A 12,551-nucleotide genomic window follows, 5' to 3' on the forward strand; every position below is an offset into this window, starting at 1 on the left:
CTGCACGGCTGTGCAGCCACCTGCGTCGGCCCCAGAGGGTTTCTCCACAGAGACAGAGGTCACAGCAAGGACAGCAGGGGGCTGCGAAGGGGAGGAGGGGGAGGGGCGGAAAGGGGCCGTGAGATGCCGCGTGGAAAACAGACTGCACGGGAGCCTGGCAGGTGGAGAAAACGGCGACGGCAGACGGTCACCAGGACAAACGCACAACCAGACGGAAGTAAAATAGATTTATTAGAAACAGTCCCGAGCCAGCCACGGTCCACATCCTGTCACGTCACGTCCCTGTCGGCACCTCTCGTCCTGACGCCGCCTGGCACGTCTGCGGTGCTCTTTGCCGAAATGCGGCCGCAGACACGTGGGCTCCGTTCAACTAGTGCAGCAAAACTGCCGAGCTGCCGGGGCCGTTGCAGATTTAGCTGAAGTCTAACCCAGCTCCAGAAGCGACAGTGAACCCGGCAAATGAGACATTAAAAACACTTTTAGAAAAGGCGGCTGCGTCACGTCCTTTGCTGCAGCCACTGCTACATCCCTGCAAGGTGGCCCTCGCGCTCCGGGCTGGGAAGAGCCAGGGCTTGTGTCTGATGACCGAGCCCTCCGTCTCGGGCAGCGCGGTGCCAGCCCCTCGGTGGGGACACAGAGGAAAGCGGCCACGTTCTGGGGCGAGAACCACGGACGCTGTCACGCCAGGTGGTGAGTCACTCAGGCTCCGGTGGGGGGGTCTCACCAAGGGCTAGAAAACCACAGCGGGCGAAGAACCAAACCACAGCCCGTCGCCCTTGCTGAAGTGAGGGCGTCAGAGGCGCGGGGGTCCGCCTGGCTCCCCAGATGGCCACCCCCATGCACAGGACTGTGGGCGGCCATCGGCCTCGAACCAACTCAGGATGCAAAGAACTGCGGACGCCTGTGTCTCCAGAAAGAAATCCCCGCCCTCTACGGGTCTTGCATGTGCATCTGTCTCTTATACAAAAATAATGTATTTTTCTGGAAAAAGAGTCTGCAGAACAACCCAGTAATTTGAAATGACTGAGTACTGGCTGAGGAGGATGGGAAGAAACGGAGACTGTGGCTCCTGAAAGCCTCAGGGCAGAGAATCAGGGATGCGACGTTTTTGCCGGCAGTAACCTCCGTGTTTTCCCAATGTCTCGATTTTCCACACTCACCTTGCGCTCTGAGCTCTCCAGTTAAAACCAGACCTGGGTGGTACCCTGCCCCCGCCCCCGCGGCCTCAGGGCCCCCCAGCCCTGAGGGGCCAGACCTGCCCCGACACCCCCAGGGCTCCCGCGAGCAGCACACAGGCGCCGCTTCCCAGGCCTTCCCACTGCAGACAAACGGAGTCAGGCAACTTGCTTGAGTTAGAAAAATAACCCGCGACCTTCCTCTCCTCCGCAACCTAAAGGGAGCAGCTCTCGTGTGGGGGAGGGGAGACGGCCACACCCACTGCACAGGCTCCTTCTGAGTCGCCCCCCATCACGGGGCCCCTAGTGATCCCAGACTCAACAGCTCAACCCCGCTCCTGGGGTATCACCCGCCCCCATCCGCCCCAGGTATGAGCGAAGCAGGAGCTGGGGAGACAGAAGGAGGAGCTGGGGGAGCAACTTTCATAGGCCAAGTTCATCAGGAAGGAGTTACGCCCGCCCGGATGGTGCCTCCACCTTCCACGTGGGGACAAACCGTCTCGGTCCCCGTCACCAAAGGCTTCCTTCCCTCAGGGCTCCCCGGGGACTCTGAACACACCCACCGCAACCCTGCCCCACTCCCGACGGCCAGGCTCCCCCGCTGCGGCGGGCGAGGGGTGTGGGCTGCTTCTGGGCCACAGCCTCAGCGGCTTGAGACAGGCGGACACACCTCGCCGAGGCTCCCGCCTCCAAGGGGCCGCAGGGCAGAGCTGCCAGGTGATCACTGCACTGGGGGCCCCCCACTGGCCAGGAGCCGGCCGCTCGGGGAGGGGGCCACTGTGCCGCCACTGGCGGAGCCTGCAGGCTCTGGGGACAGCGCCTTGGCTTCCCTCAGGCTCACGGAGCAGAGCCCTCTCCGCCTTCAAGGGCCTCCGTGGCCTTGCAAACGCGAGACCCGGGGCAGGGCTGAGAAGCACAGCTAGACGTGGAACGCTGTTTATGGCCCCGTGTTTGTGCTCAGGGTCCCACGAGAGATGCGTCTTCAGCCTGTTGGTAAAAAGCACGAGGACCCCGGCCGGCTCAGGCCACCCCACCCCGGCCTGCGAGACTCTGTCAAGTTCCCTGAGCGGGACAAACACGAGGGGGTAGACGGGGTGTGGCCACGTGCGGGGCACGCCCAGCGGGTGACCCTCCCTGACGACTTCTGTCCAGCACTGAGCCCGGGGGCCTGGTGTGACCACGTCCTCCTGCCCTAACCCCCGCCCCTGGGGACACCTCTACCCCTTGAACACACATTCTTCGGTCAAAGAGTCAGACAAGGGACAGGACCAGCAAAGAGCCGCCAAGCTCCGAGGTCTGCAGGGAGGAGGCAGGGCTCATGGCCTCAGGGCTGCTTGCGAGCAAACGGTCTTTCTCTTTTGTGTTGGATGTTTGTTTTTTGGAGGGGGCAGGGTGGCTCGGGCAGTGTTCTCATAAAGGCAGAAGCCAGCAGTTTCCTAAAGACAGCGGGTTTGGAAGCGGGGTGGCTCCCGCTGGAGGAGGGGGGCCTGCAGTGCATGGGCCCCACTCACAGTCCAAATGCGTCGCGGTGATTCCCAGTTGTGCGCTGGCCTGGGGTCCAGCCTTCCTTTGAAATCCCGGCGCCGGGCAGTGGACGCGGACCGGGTGCCTCTGGGACCAGCTCGGGCGGCCTTAGGTCTCAAAGTACTTGTAGATCTGGGCCACGTACTGCATCACGCTCTGCCAGTCCGGCCGGTCGGTGTGCAGCATCTCGCTGAGCTCCTGCGGGAGAGGGCAGAGGTCATGGGGCGCCCCTGACCCGACGCACACGGACTGCAGGGGCAGAAGCCACGCTGCACGGGGCCGACGGCGCTCAGGTGAGAGAAAAGCTCTTCCTTCCTGTTTATTCAGGAGATGGGGTCCCTCTAAAAACACGGGACACCTGACCTCCCACCTCTCTCATCTTTCAACAGGATGGCGAGCATCACAAAAAGGGCTGGGAGTCCCTGCGGCGACCCTGTGGGTTAAGGATCTGACTTCAGTGACTCAGGTTGCTGCAGAGGTGTGGGTTCAATCCCTGGCCCGACCCAGTGAGTTAAAGATCCGGTGTTGCCACAGTTGCGGCTCGGATGCAATCCCCGGCTCAGGAACTTCCATATGCTGCAGATGTGGCCATTAATAATAATTTAAAAAGTTCTGGAGTTCCTGTCATAGTGCAGAGGAAACAAATCCCACTAGGAACCATGAGGTTACAAGTTCGATCCCTGGCCTTGCTCAATGGGTTAAGGATCCACCATTGCTGTGAGTTGTGGTGTAGGTCACAGACGCAGCTCAGAGCCCGAGTTGCTATGACTGTGGTGTCGGCCAGCAGCTGTAGCTCCAATCAGCCCCCTAGCCTGGGAACCTCCATATGTCGCAAGTGCAGTCCTAAAAAGACAAAAAAATTAAAAAAATTTTTAAGTTCTGAAAAGAGTCACCATGATGCCACAATTGCAAAATGACCACCCCTGCAAGTTGCAAGCTGCCTTCAAATACACACCTGTGCCCCCCACTCCATCAGTGGGCGCCCCGTGCTCTCTTATAACTTCCCATACCACGTGCTGTGTCACTGTGGTGGCTGTGTGCTGTCCAGAACGGCTGTCCCCTGTCCCCCCAGGGTGCGTGTGGCTATGTCACTTCATTACACACACTTTGCAACGAACGTCTCTAGACAGCGCCCGTCCCTTCGGTTGAATTCCTGACACAAAAGCTTTGGGCCAATTTAAAGCTATTTCACCAGAATTGAGGGTCACCAGTCCATGTTAATTGCTGCCCCCCCCCCCCGTGGTGCAGGGAGCGAGCGAGCAGGGGCAGGGACTAGAGCGGGGCTGAAGGAGGGACCAGCTGCGTCGGGCTGTCCTGACGCTCGTGCTGCTGAGTGTGTGTACTACATCCTCTGGGACTGAACTTGGACGCTTTTGTGGTCGCAAGAGCACAGAAGGGAAGGACCCGATGTGGAGCCAGAGCAGAGACGCAGGGACAGGGTGAAGTCAGCACACCTGTTCCTGGGCGGGGACAGGACTGGGTGAGACCTGGAACCAGCCGTTTCACTTCTGTTTCAATATCTGAGCATTTTCCCACTTTTGCTCCCCGGTTATGCAAGGGGTCAGCATGTCAGCGGTCCCGGAAGAGAGGAGGAAAGCACCCCGTGCAACCCTCCACCCAGACCCACACGGAACAGCCTCGACAGGAAAGCAGTGCTCACTCCTCCCGCACTGCTGCGCGGAGTGCAAGCTGGCGCAGCCCCCGTGGAAAACAGGGTGGAGCGTCCTTAAAAAACTACCACGTGATCCAGCGATCCCACTCTCGGGCATACATCTGCAGAAAACCGTAATTCCAAAAGATACGCGCACCCTAATAGTCACTGCCGAACTCTTTATAACAGCCAAGATACGGAAGCGACCTAGGTGTCCAGTGACAGAGGACTGGATAAAGAAGTTGTGGCACATCTACACACAATGGAATATTACTCAACCACAGAGAGAACAGAATACTGCCGTTTGCAGCAACAGGCCTGGACCGAGAGAGGACGGCACTAAGTGAAGGCAGAAAGAAAAAGACAAACACCACGTGACGTCACTGACACGCGGAATCTAAAAATCAACGTATTTACACAACAGAAGCAGAGTCGCAGACATAGAGCACAGACTAGTGATGGCCAAGCACAGGGGGAGGGATGGAGTGGGAGGTTGGGGTTCGCAGAGGCAAACTATTACACGTGGGATCGGTAAACAATAAGGTCCTGCTGCACAGCACGAGGAACGAGAGTCAACACGCTGTGATAAACCGTAATGGAAAAGAACAGGAGGAGCTCCCGTCGTGGTGCAGTTTTAACGAATCCGACTGGGAACCATGAGGTGGCGGGTTCGATCCCTGGCCTTGCTCAGTGGGTTAAGGATCCGGCGTTGCCGTGAGCTGGGGTGTAGGCTGCAGACGCGGCTCGGATCCCGCGTTGCTGTGGCTCTGGTGTAGGCTGGCAGCTACAGCTCTGATTAGACCCCTGGCCTGGGAACCTCCATATGCCTCGGGTGCAGCCCTAAAAAGACAAAAGACAAAAAAAAATCTGGTGGTGCACGACATAACACTTGCCTGATTTAGTAGCTAAAACCCGTCCAAAAAAAGAAACCACGAGACCCAGATGGTTTCACTGGTTATTTCTACACAATCTCTTCCAGGAAACAGGGAGGGAACAGTTTCTCTCACACATTCTGTGAAGCCAGCACCACCCACTAAAGACATTACAAGAAAACTACCAATTTCTCACATGAACAGACACAAGGATCTTTAATAAATATTAGCAAATTGAATCACGACCAAGTGGAGTTCAGCTCAGGAGTGCAAAGCTGGTTCAATACCCATCAGTCAATCAATGCTACTCATACTAACAGGCTGATAAGAAAAGCCCTACGGTCGCGTCAACAGACGTAGAAAATGCATTACACAAAATTCAACGGCTATTCGTGATGGTGAAAAAATCCTCAACATCCTAGAAACAGAGGAGAATTTCTTTTACCTGATAAAGGACGTGCACAAAACCCCGAAGCCGACACGTATTTAACAGCGAGAGACTGAGCACTTCACCCCTGAGGCCAGGCAGAAATGAGAAGGTAAGGAGGCCTCCTCCTGCTGCTTCTCGCCAGCACTGTCCGCAAGTTCTAGCCAGTGCAGCGAGGCAAGAAAGAGAAACAAATGGTGTACAGAGGGGAAAGAACCAAAGTGTCTTTATCTGCAGATGACATGACTGTCTATGCAGAAAACCCCAAAGTGTCCACCAAAAAACCTCTTCAAACTAACAGGTGAGTTTACCCAAGTCTCAGGCCACAGGGTCAAGAAGTTTCCTACATACCAGCCATGAACAACCGGAATTCGGGGGGGGGGGGGGGGGAAGGCACCTCTGGAGTTTCTGTTGTGGCTCAGCCGTAACAAACTCAACTAGTATCCATCAGGACAAGAGTTTGATCCCTGGTCTCGCTCGGCGGGTTAAGGATCTGGTGTTGCAGTGAGCTCCAGTGGAGGTTGCAGACATGGCTCAGATCTGGCATTGCTGTGGCCGTGGTGTAGGCGGGCAGCTACAGCTCAGATTCGACCCCTAACCTGGGAACTTCCATATGCCACGGGTTCAGCCCTGAAAAGAAAAAAAATAAAGTGTGAAACAGTGTAGGGGTTTCACTGGTAGAAAATCTCATCCTTGCTAACATGCTGTACCCAGAAACCTGTATTTACTAGAATATACCATATAAGTGAAACCTTTTTTTCCTAACTCATCTAATAGAATTTGACCAAAGACTTGGGATCATTACTGCTGCCAATTCTGACTGGGAGTATTTTTTAAACGTTACATTTAACGAAATATATTATTTTTCAATCCTCATCAAGATATTGCAAAGCAAGTTTAATAATGTAGGAAGCTTCTACGTTCTGGATGGCATCCCCATGGATACTAGTCAGGTTCATAACCTGCTCAGCCACAGGGGAAACTCCTATTCATCCTGTTTGAGATTCATTAAGAATCTGTGGTAGCCATTTATGACAAAGCCACAGCCAATATAATACTCAACAGAGAAAAGCTGAAAGCCTTCCACCAAAACCTGGAACAAGACAAGGATGCCCACTCTCACCACTATTATTCAACACAGTACTGGAAGTCCCAGCCACAGCAGTCAGACAAAAGGAATAAAAGGCATCCAAATTGGAACAGAAGAGGTGAAATTGTCACTGCATGCAGATGACATGATGCTATACACAGAAAAGCCTAAGGACTCCACACAAAAACTCCTCGAACGGATCAACAAATTCAGCAGAGTAGCAGGATATAAGATTAACACTGAGAAATGGGTTGCGTTTCTGTATACTAATAATGAAATATTAGAAAAGGAATATAAAAATACAGTACCTTTTAAAATTGCACTCCCCAAAATTAAATACCTAGGAATATACCTGGCTAAGGAGGGGAAAGACTTACAGGCTGAGAACTATAAAAATTCATCAAGAAGGAGTTCCTGTCGTGGTGAAGAGGAAACGAATCTGACTAGGAACCATGAGGTTGCAGGTTCGATCCCTGGCTTCACTCAGTGGGTTAAGGATCCAGCATTGCTGTGGGCTGTGGTGTAGGTCACAGATGCGGCAGGGATCTCATGTTGCTGTGGCTGTGGTGTAGGCCGGCAGCTGTAGCTCTGATTCAACCCCTAGCCTGGGCACCTCCATATGCTGTAGGTGTGGCCCTAAAAAGACAAAAGACAGAAAAAAAAATAATCAAGGAAATTAAAGAGGATTCACAGAAATGGAAAGTAATTCCATGCTCCTGGATTGGAAGAATTAATATTGTTAAAACGGCCACACGACCCAAAGCAATCTACAGATTGGATGCAATGCTATCAAATTACCCATGACATTTTTCACAGAACTAGAACGAACAACCCCAAAATTGATATGTAACCATAAAAGACCCATAATTGCCAAAGCAATCCTGAGGGGGGGGAAAAAAACAAGCAGGAAGTGTAACTCTCCCAGATTTCAGACAACATTACAAAGCTACACTAATCAAGACAGTGCAGTACTGGTACCAAAACAGATATACGGACCAATGGAATACAACAGAGAACCCAGAAATAAACCCAGACACCTATGGTCAATTAATCTTCGACAAAGGAGGCAAGGATATAAAATGGGAAAAAGACAGCCTCTTTAGCAAATGGTGCTGGGAAAACTTTATGGCTGCATGTCAACCAATGAAACTAGAACACACCCTCACACCATGCAAAAAACAAACTCAAAATGGCTTAAAAGACTTAAAAATAAAGACTTAAAAATAAAGACACCATAAAATTCCTAAAAGAGAACACAGGCAAAACATTCCCCGACATCAACCACACAAATATTTTCTTAGGTCAGTCTCCCAAGGCAACAGAAATAAAAATGAAAATAAACCAATGAGACCTAATCAAATTTAAAAGCTTCTGCACAGAAAAGGAAACCATTAAAAAATAATGACAACCTATGGAATGGGAGAAAATACTCGTAAATGATACAACTGACAAGGGCTTAACCTCCAAAATATACAAATAACTCAACAGCAAAACCAAACCAAACCAAACCAAAAAACAAAACAAAACAAAAAAACCCAAAAAACAATGACAAACAAAAAAACCAACTCAACTGAAAAATGGTTAGAAGACCTGAATAGTATGTATCCAAAGAAGACACACGGATGGCCAACAGGCACATGAAAAAATGCTAAAAGTAACTAATGATTAGAGAAATGCAAATCAAAACTATAGTGAGGTACCACCTCACACCAGTCAGAATGGCTATAATTAATAAGTCTACAAATAACAAATGCTGGAGGGGGTGTGGAGAGAAGGGAGCCCTCCTGTGCTGCTGGTGGGAATGTAAATTGGTACAACTACTATGGAAAACAGTATGGAGGTACCTCAGAAAACTATACATAGAACTACCATATGATCCAGCAGTCCCACTCTTGGGCATATATCTGAACACAACTTTCACTGAAAAAGACACATGCACCTCTATGTTCACTGCAGCATTATTCACAATAGCCAAGACGTGAAAACAACCTAAATGTCCATCAACAGATGAACAGATTAAGATGTGATACATATATACAATAGAATATTACATAGCCCTAAAAAAGTAAAAAATGCCATTCGCAGCTACACAAATGAACTAGAGATTCTCATACTAAGTGAAGTTAATCAGAAAGAGACAATTACCATATCACTTATATATGGAATCTAAAATATGGCACAAATGAGCCTATCTACAGAAAAGTAACAAACTCATGGATATTGAGAACAGACTCGTGGTTGCCGAGTGGGAGGAGGAGGGAATGGGATGCATTGGGAATTTGGGGTTAGTAGATGCAAGCTATTGCATTTGGAGTGGATAAGCAATGAGGTGCTGCTGTATAGCATAGGGAACTATTCCAATCACTTGTGATGGAACATGATGGAGGATAATATGAGAAAAAGAATGTATATATGTGTATAACTGGGTCACTTTGCTGTATAGCAGTAATTGAAAGAATACGGTAAATCAACTACAACAAAATTAAAAAAAAGAATCTATGGTCTTTCATCATTCTCGAAAAATTTCAGGCACCACTTCTTTAAACATTGTCTCTCTTCATTTTTTCTTTCCTCTTCTTCTGGAATTCCCACTGGACACAGGACAGGACATGGCCTGACTTCATCTTCCATGCCTCTTAAGCTCTGAGACAGACACTATCAGTTGGTTAACCCAATCGTCATTCCCAATCTCTCCCTTCCTTGCAGGCTTCCCCTTAAAGAGAATGAAAAACGTTACGTGCTTACTTTCTCAAATTCCTGTGCAGCTGGGTGGCCACGTTGCAGAGTACTGCCCAAGAGCTGGAGGGGCTCTGGGAAGTCTCCTGATTTCCTTATCAAAGGGGAAGATGTGAGGCCCTTGCTCTGTCCCTTCCCCCTCCTTCCTGCCCTGCAGTTGGGAGTGATGTCTGGAGCTTGACAGCCATGCTCAACCCCAGAGAAACAAGTATGGAGAAAAAGGACCAGCACATTAAAGATGGTGGAGCATAGAGAAGGGACACTCTGGGCTCCTGGATTCCAACACTGCACAGTGAACCATGCTGAAAGCTACTTCTGGGCTTCTCGTTAAAAAAAAAAAAAAATTAATATCTTGGTGGCTGAAGCAACTGTTAGTTGGATTTCCCATCTCTTGAAGTTGAAAACCTGCTAACAAAACCAATACGCTTCCAATTTTAAATGTCTCTGTTTTATGTTCTGGGTAATTTCCTTAGATCTATTTTCCAGTTTAGTAATTCTCTCTTCTGTTGTATCTAATTAGTTTTCAATCCAAACTAATTAGATACAACAGAACTAATTTGGTGTTTTTAATGCCAAAAGAAATTTTTTTTTTTTAACAGCTACTCCTGTGGCATATGGACGTTCCCAGGCTAGGAGTCAAAGCGGAACTACAGCTGCAGCCTATGTTGCAGCTTGTGACAGTGGCCTGTGACAGAGTTTGATCCTTGGCCTCACTCACTTGTCTAATAAAATATCTCAAATTCTGGTAGAGGATCTTCATTTGTTGTGTCTGCTGACTAACTCAAGCAGATCATTTTTTTTTGAGTGTTTTGTAATTTTTGGATTGTGAGTGTATTTTCAGCAGCCACTGTGCTACTGGCCCAGGAGCTTCCTGCACCAGAGACAGGATAAGCTGGGGTCTTTTTGCAGCAGATATTACAAATTTGGATTCAAAACCAGATCTGGCTCAGTTCTTTCCTTACAGGAGATTTTTTTTTTTTTTTTGACCACAAAAAAATCCCAGGTGGAGACCAAGCTTTTTTCTCACCTCCCTGGACTGGCAGGTGGAGATTTTTATTCCCCCTTCATTAAAAAGAGCAGTGTTTTGTACACAGGCCTTGGTTGGTGCAGGGGTCGCAGAACTAGTGCTGTGTTTACAGGAGCTCAGGGCCTCGGCCCCTGCCCCTGCGTGGGCTCCAATCCCAGACTATACCCATGAGGTGCCTGTTCCCTGGGAGCCCTTGCTCACCACCCAGCCCCACCTGTGGGGGCGGCCACTGTCTCAGCATGTGTCTTAGGGCTCTGGTCTCCACTCCTGTTTTAATTTCTGCCATCTGGTTATTTCCCATTCTCTCGTCAGAGAGCTCAGCTGTATACTGATATTTTTATTTTAAGCATTTTTAATTTTAAAATATACTTTTATTAACATATAGTTGATCTGCAGTGTGCTAATGATATATTGACATTTTAAAAATTACATTTTACTCAGATTTCTAGGTGACTTGATATATTGACATTTTAAAAATTACGTTTTACTCTGTTTCTAAGTGACATGCAAGAGGGGCTTGCATGATAATTCAGTCTAGAACTGAAATTTATCCACAGTGAAATCGTCACTGAAAACTCTATATCATACGTGGTCAGACCAACTGGATAATTTTATGTGAGGAATCATGAGCAACAAATCTTCGGCAAATAGATTTCATTATTCCATAAAAGTTCTTTAGGAGGCAGCATCAAGTTCTTTCTCATAGAATTGGAATAAAGCATCACAAGGAAACAAAGAGGATACTCACCAGGCTGGGTTTAATACCAACACTTTCAGCTGCTTCAAATGCCAACAAGAGATTTCTTTTCTAGGTTAAGAAGATAAAGAGAATGAAATTATCAACTAAAAATATAGAGCGTTTGCTAGGAAAAAACACCAACTGACACCGCCATCTAGATCGCCTACTATTTATAAAACAATTAAGGTTTTTTTTTTTTTTTCTTTCTTTTTAGGGCCACACCTGCAGCATATGGAGTTTCCCAGGCTAGGGGTCAAATCAGAGCTACAGCTGCCGGCCTACACCACAGCCACAGCAACTCAAGGATCCGAGCCGAATCTGTGATCTACACCGCAGCTCACAGCCACACCAGATCCTTAACCCACTGAGCGAGGCCAGGGATCGGAATCCACAATCTCATGGATCTCAGTCAGTTTTGTTAACCCGCTGAGCCGCGAAGGGAACTCCAAAACAATGAAGTTTTTCATGGGTACCCAGTGGTCTCGGTTTAAGGGAAGAAAAGATTAACAAGTTACAACTGGCACTAAAAATGACATTATTGATTGACTCCTAACCATCAGAGATGAATGTTTGTTCATTCGGTCACTTTTTAACTTTGTCCAGATGTGTGATGTATACTTTCCGTCGCCTGTCAGCAGCGGTTTCATCAGGGTGCTGCATCAAGAGCTTCCAAAGCCATGTGTGCACAGAGTTAATACATCGTACGGAAAACCGCTCCTTCCCCCAGCCCTGGTCCTCGGGAGAAGCACTTCTCGTTTCTCTACTTGCTTATATCACTTTTTCTGTTCTTCCTTTTTACATTTTTTATTACAGTTGCTTTACGGTGTTCTGTCAATTCCTGCTGCACAGCAAAGCAGCCCAGCTACACATCCACATCCATCCTTTTTTCTCCCGTTATCCTCCATCAGGCTCCATCACAAGCGACTCGACATAGTTCCCAGTGCTGTACAGCAGGACCTCATAGCTTATCCACTCCAAATGCAAGCGTTTGCATCTACTGACTCCAGACCCCCAGGCCCTCCTGCTCCCTCCTCCTACAGCCTTTTTCCTGGATTTCTTTCTTTCTTTTTTTTTTTTTAGGGCCGTACCTGCAGCATATGGAGGTTCCCAGGCTAGGGGTCGAATCCAAGCTGTTGCCATCAGCCTACACCAGAGCCACAGCAATGCCAGATCCGAGCCACGTCTGCAACCTCCACCACAGCCACAGCAACATGGATCCTCAACCCACTGAGCGAGGCCAGGGATCAAGCCCGCAACCTCAGGGTTCCCAGTGGGATTTGCTTCCGCTGCACCACGATGGAAACTCCCTT

At 49.2% G+C, this 12,551-nt stretch overlaps 1 protein-coding gene across 5 annotated transcripts in view; it reads right to left on the reverse strand.

Annotated features, from left to right (window-relative positions):
* Positions 1 to 213: 213 nt before the first annotated feature.
* Positions 214 to 12,551, reverse strand: part of SPECC1 (sperm antigen with calponin homology and coiled-coil domains 1) — a 236,919-nt gene continuing 224,581 nt past the window's right edge. For all 5 annotated transcript variants that reach the window (XM_047758555.1, XM_047758552.1, XM_047758551.1 and 2 more), the window contains 2 exons: positions 11,251 to 11,310; positions 214 to 2,897 (listed from right to left, as the gene is read on the reverse strand). In XM_047758555.1, the coding sequence (XP_047614511.1) occupies positions 2,808 to 2,897; positions 11,251 to 11,310 (150 nt within the window). In that variant the 3' untranslated portion in view covers positions 214 to 2,807. The remainder of the gene's footprint in view (positions 2,898 to 11,250; positions 11,311 to 12,551) is intronic.

The sequence above is a fragment of the Phacochoerus africanus genome, chromosome 14 (genome assembly GCF_016906955.1).
Source record: "Phacochoerus africanus isolate WHEZ1 chromosome 14, ROS_Pafr_v1, whole genome shotgun sequence".
In the NCBI taxonomy this organism is placed as follows: domain Eukaryota; kingdom Metazoa; phylum Chordata; class Mammalia; order Artiodactyla; family Suidae; genus Phacochoerus; species Phacochoerus africanus.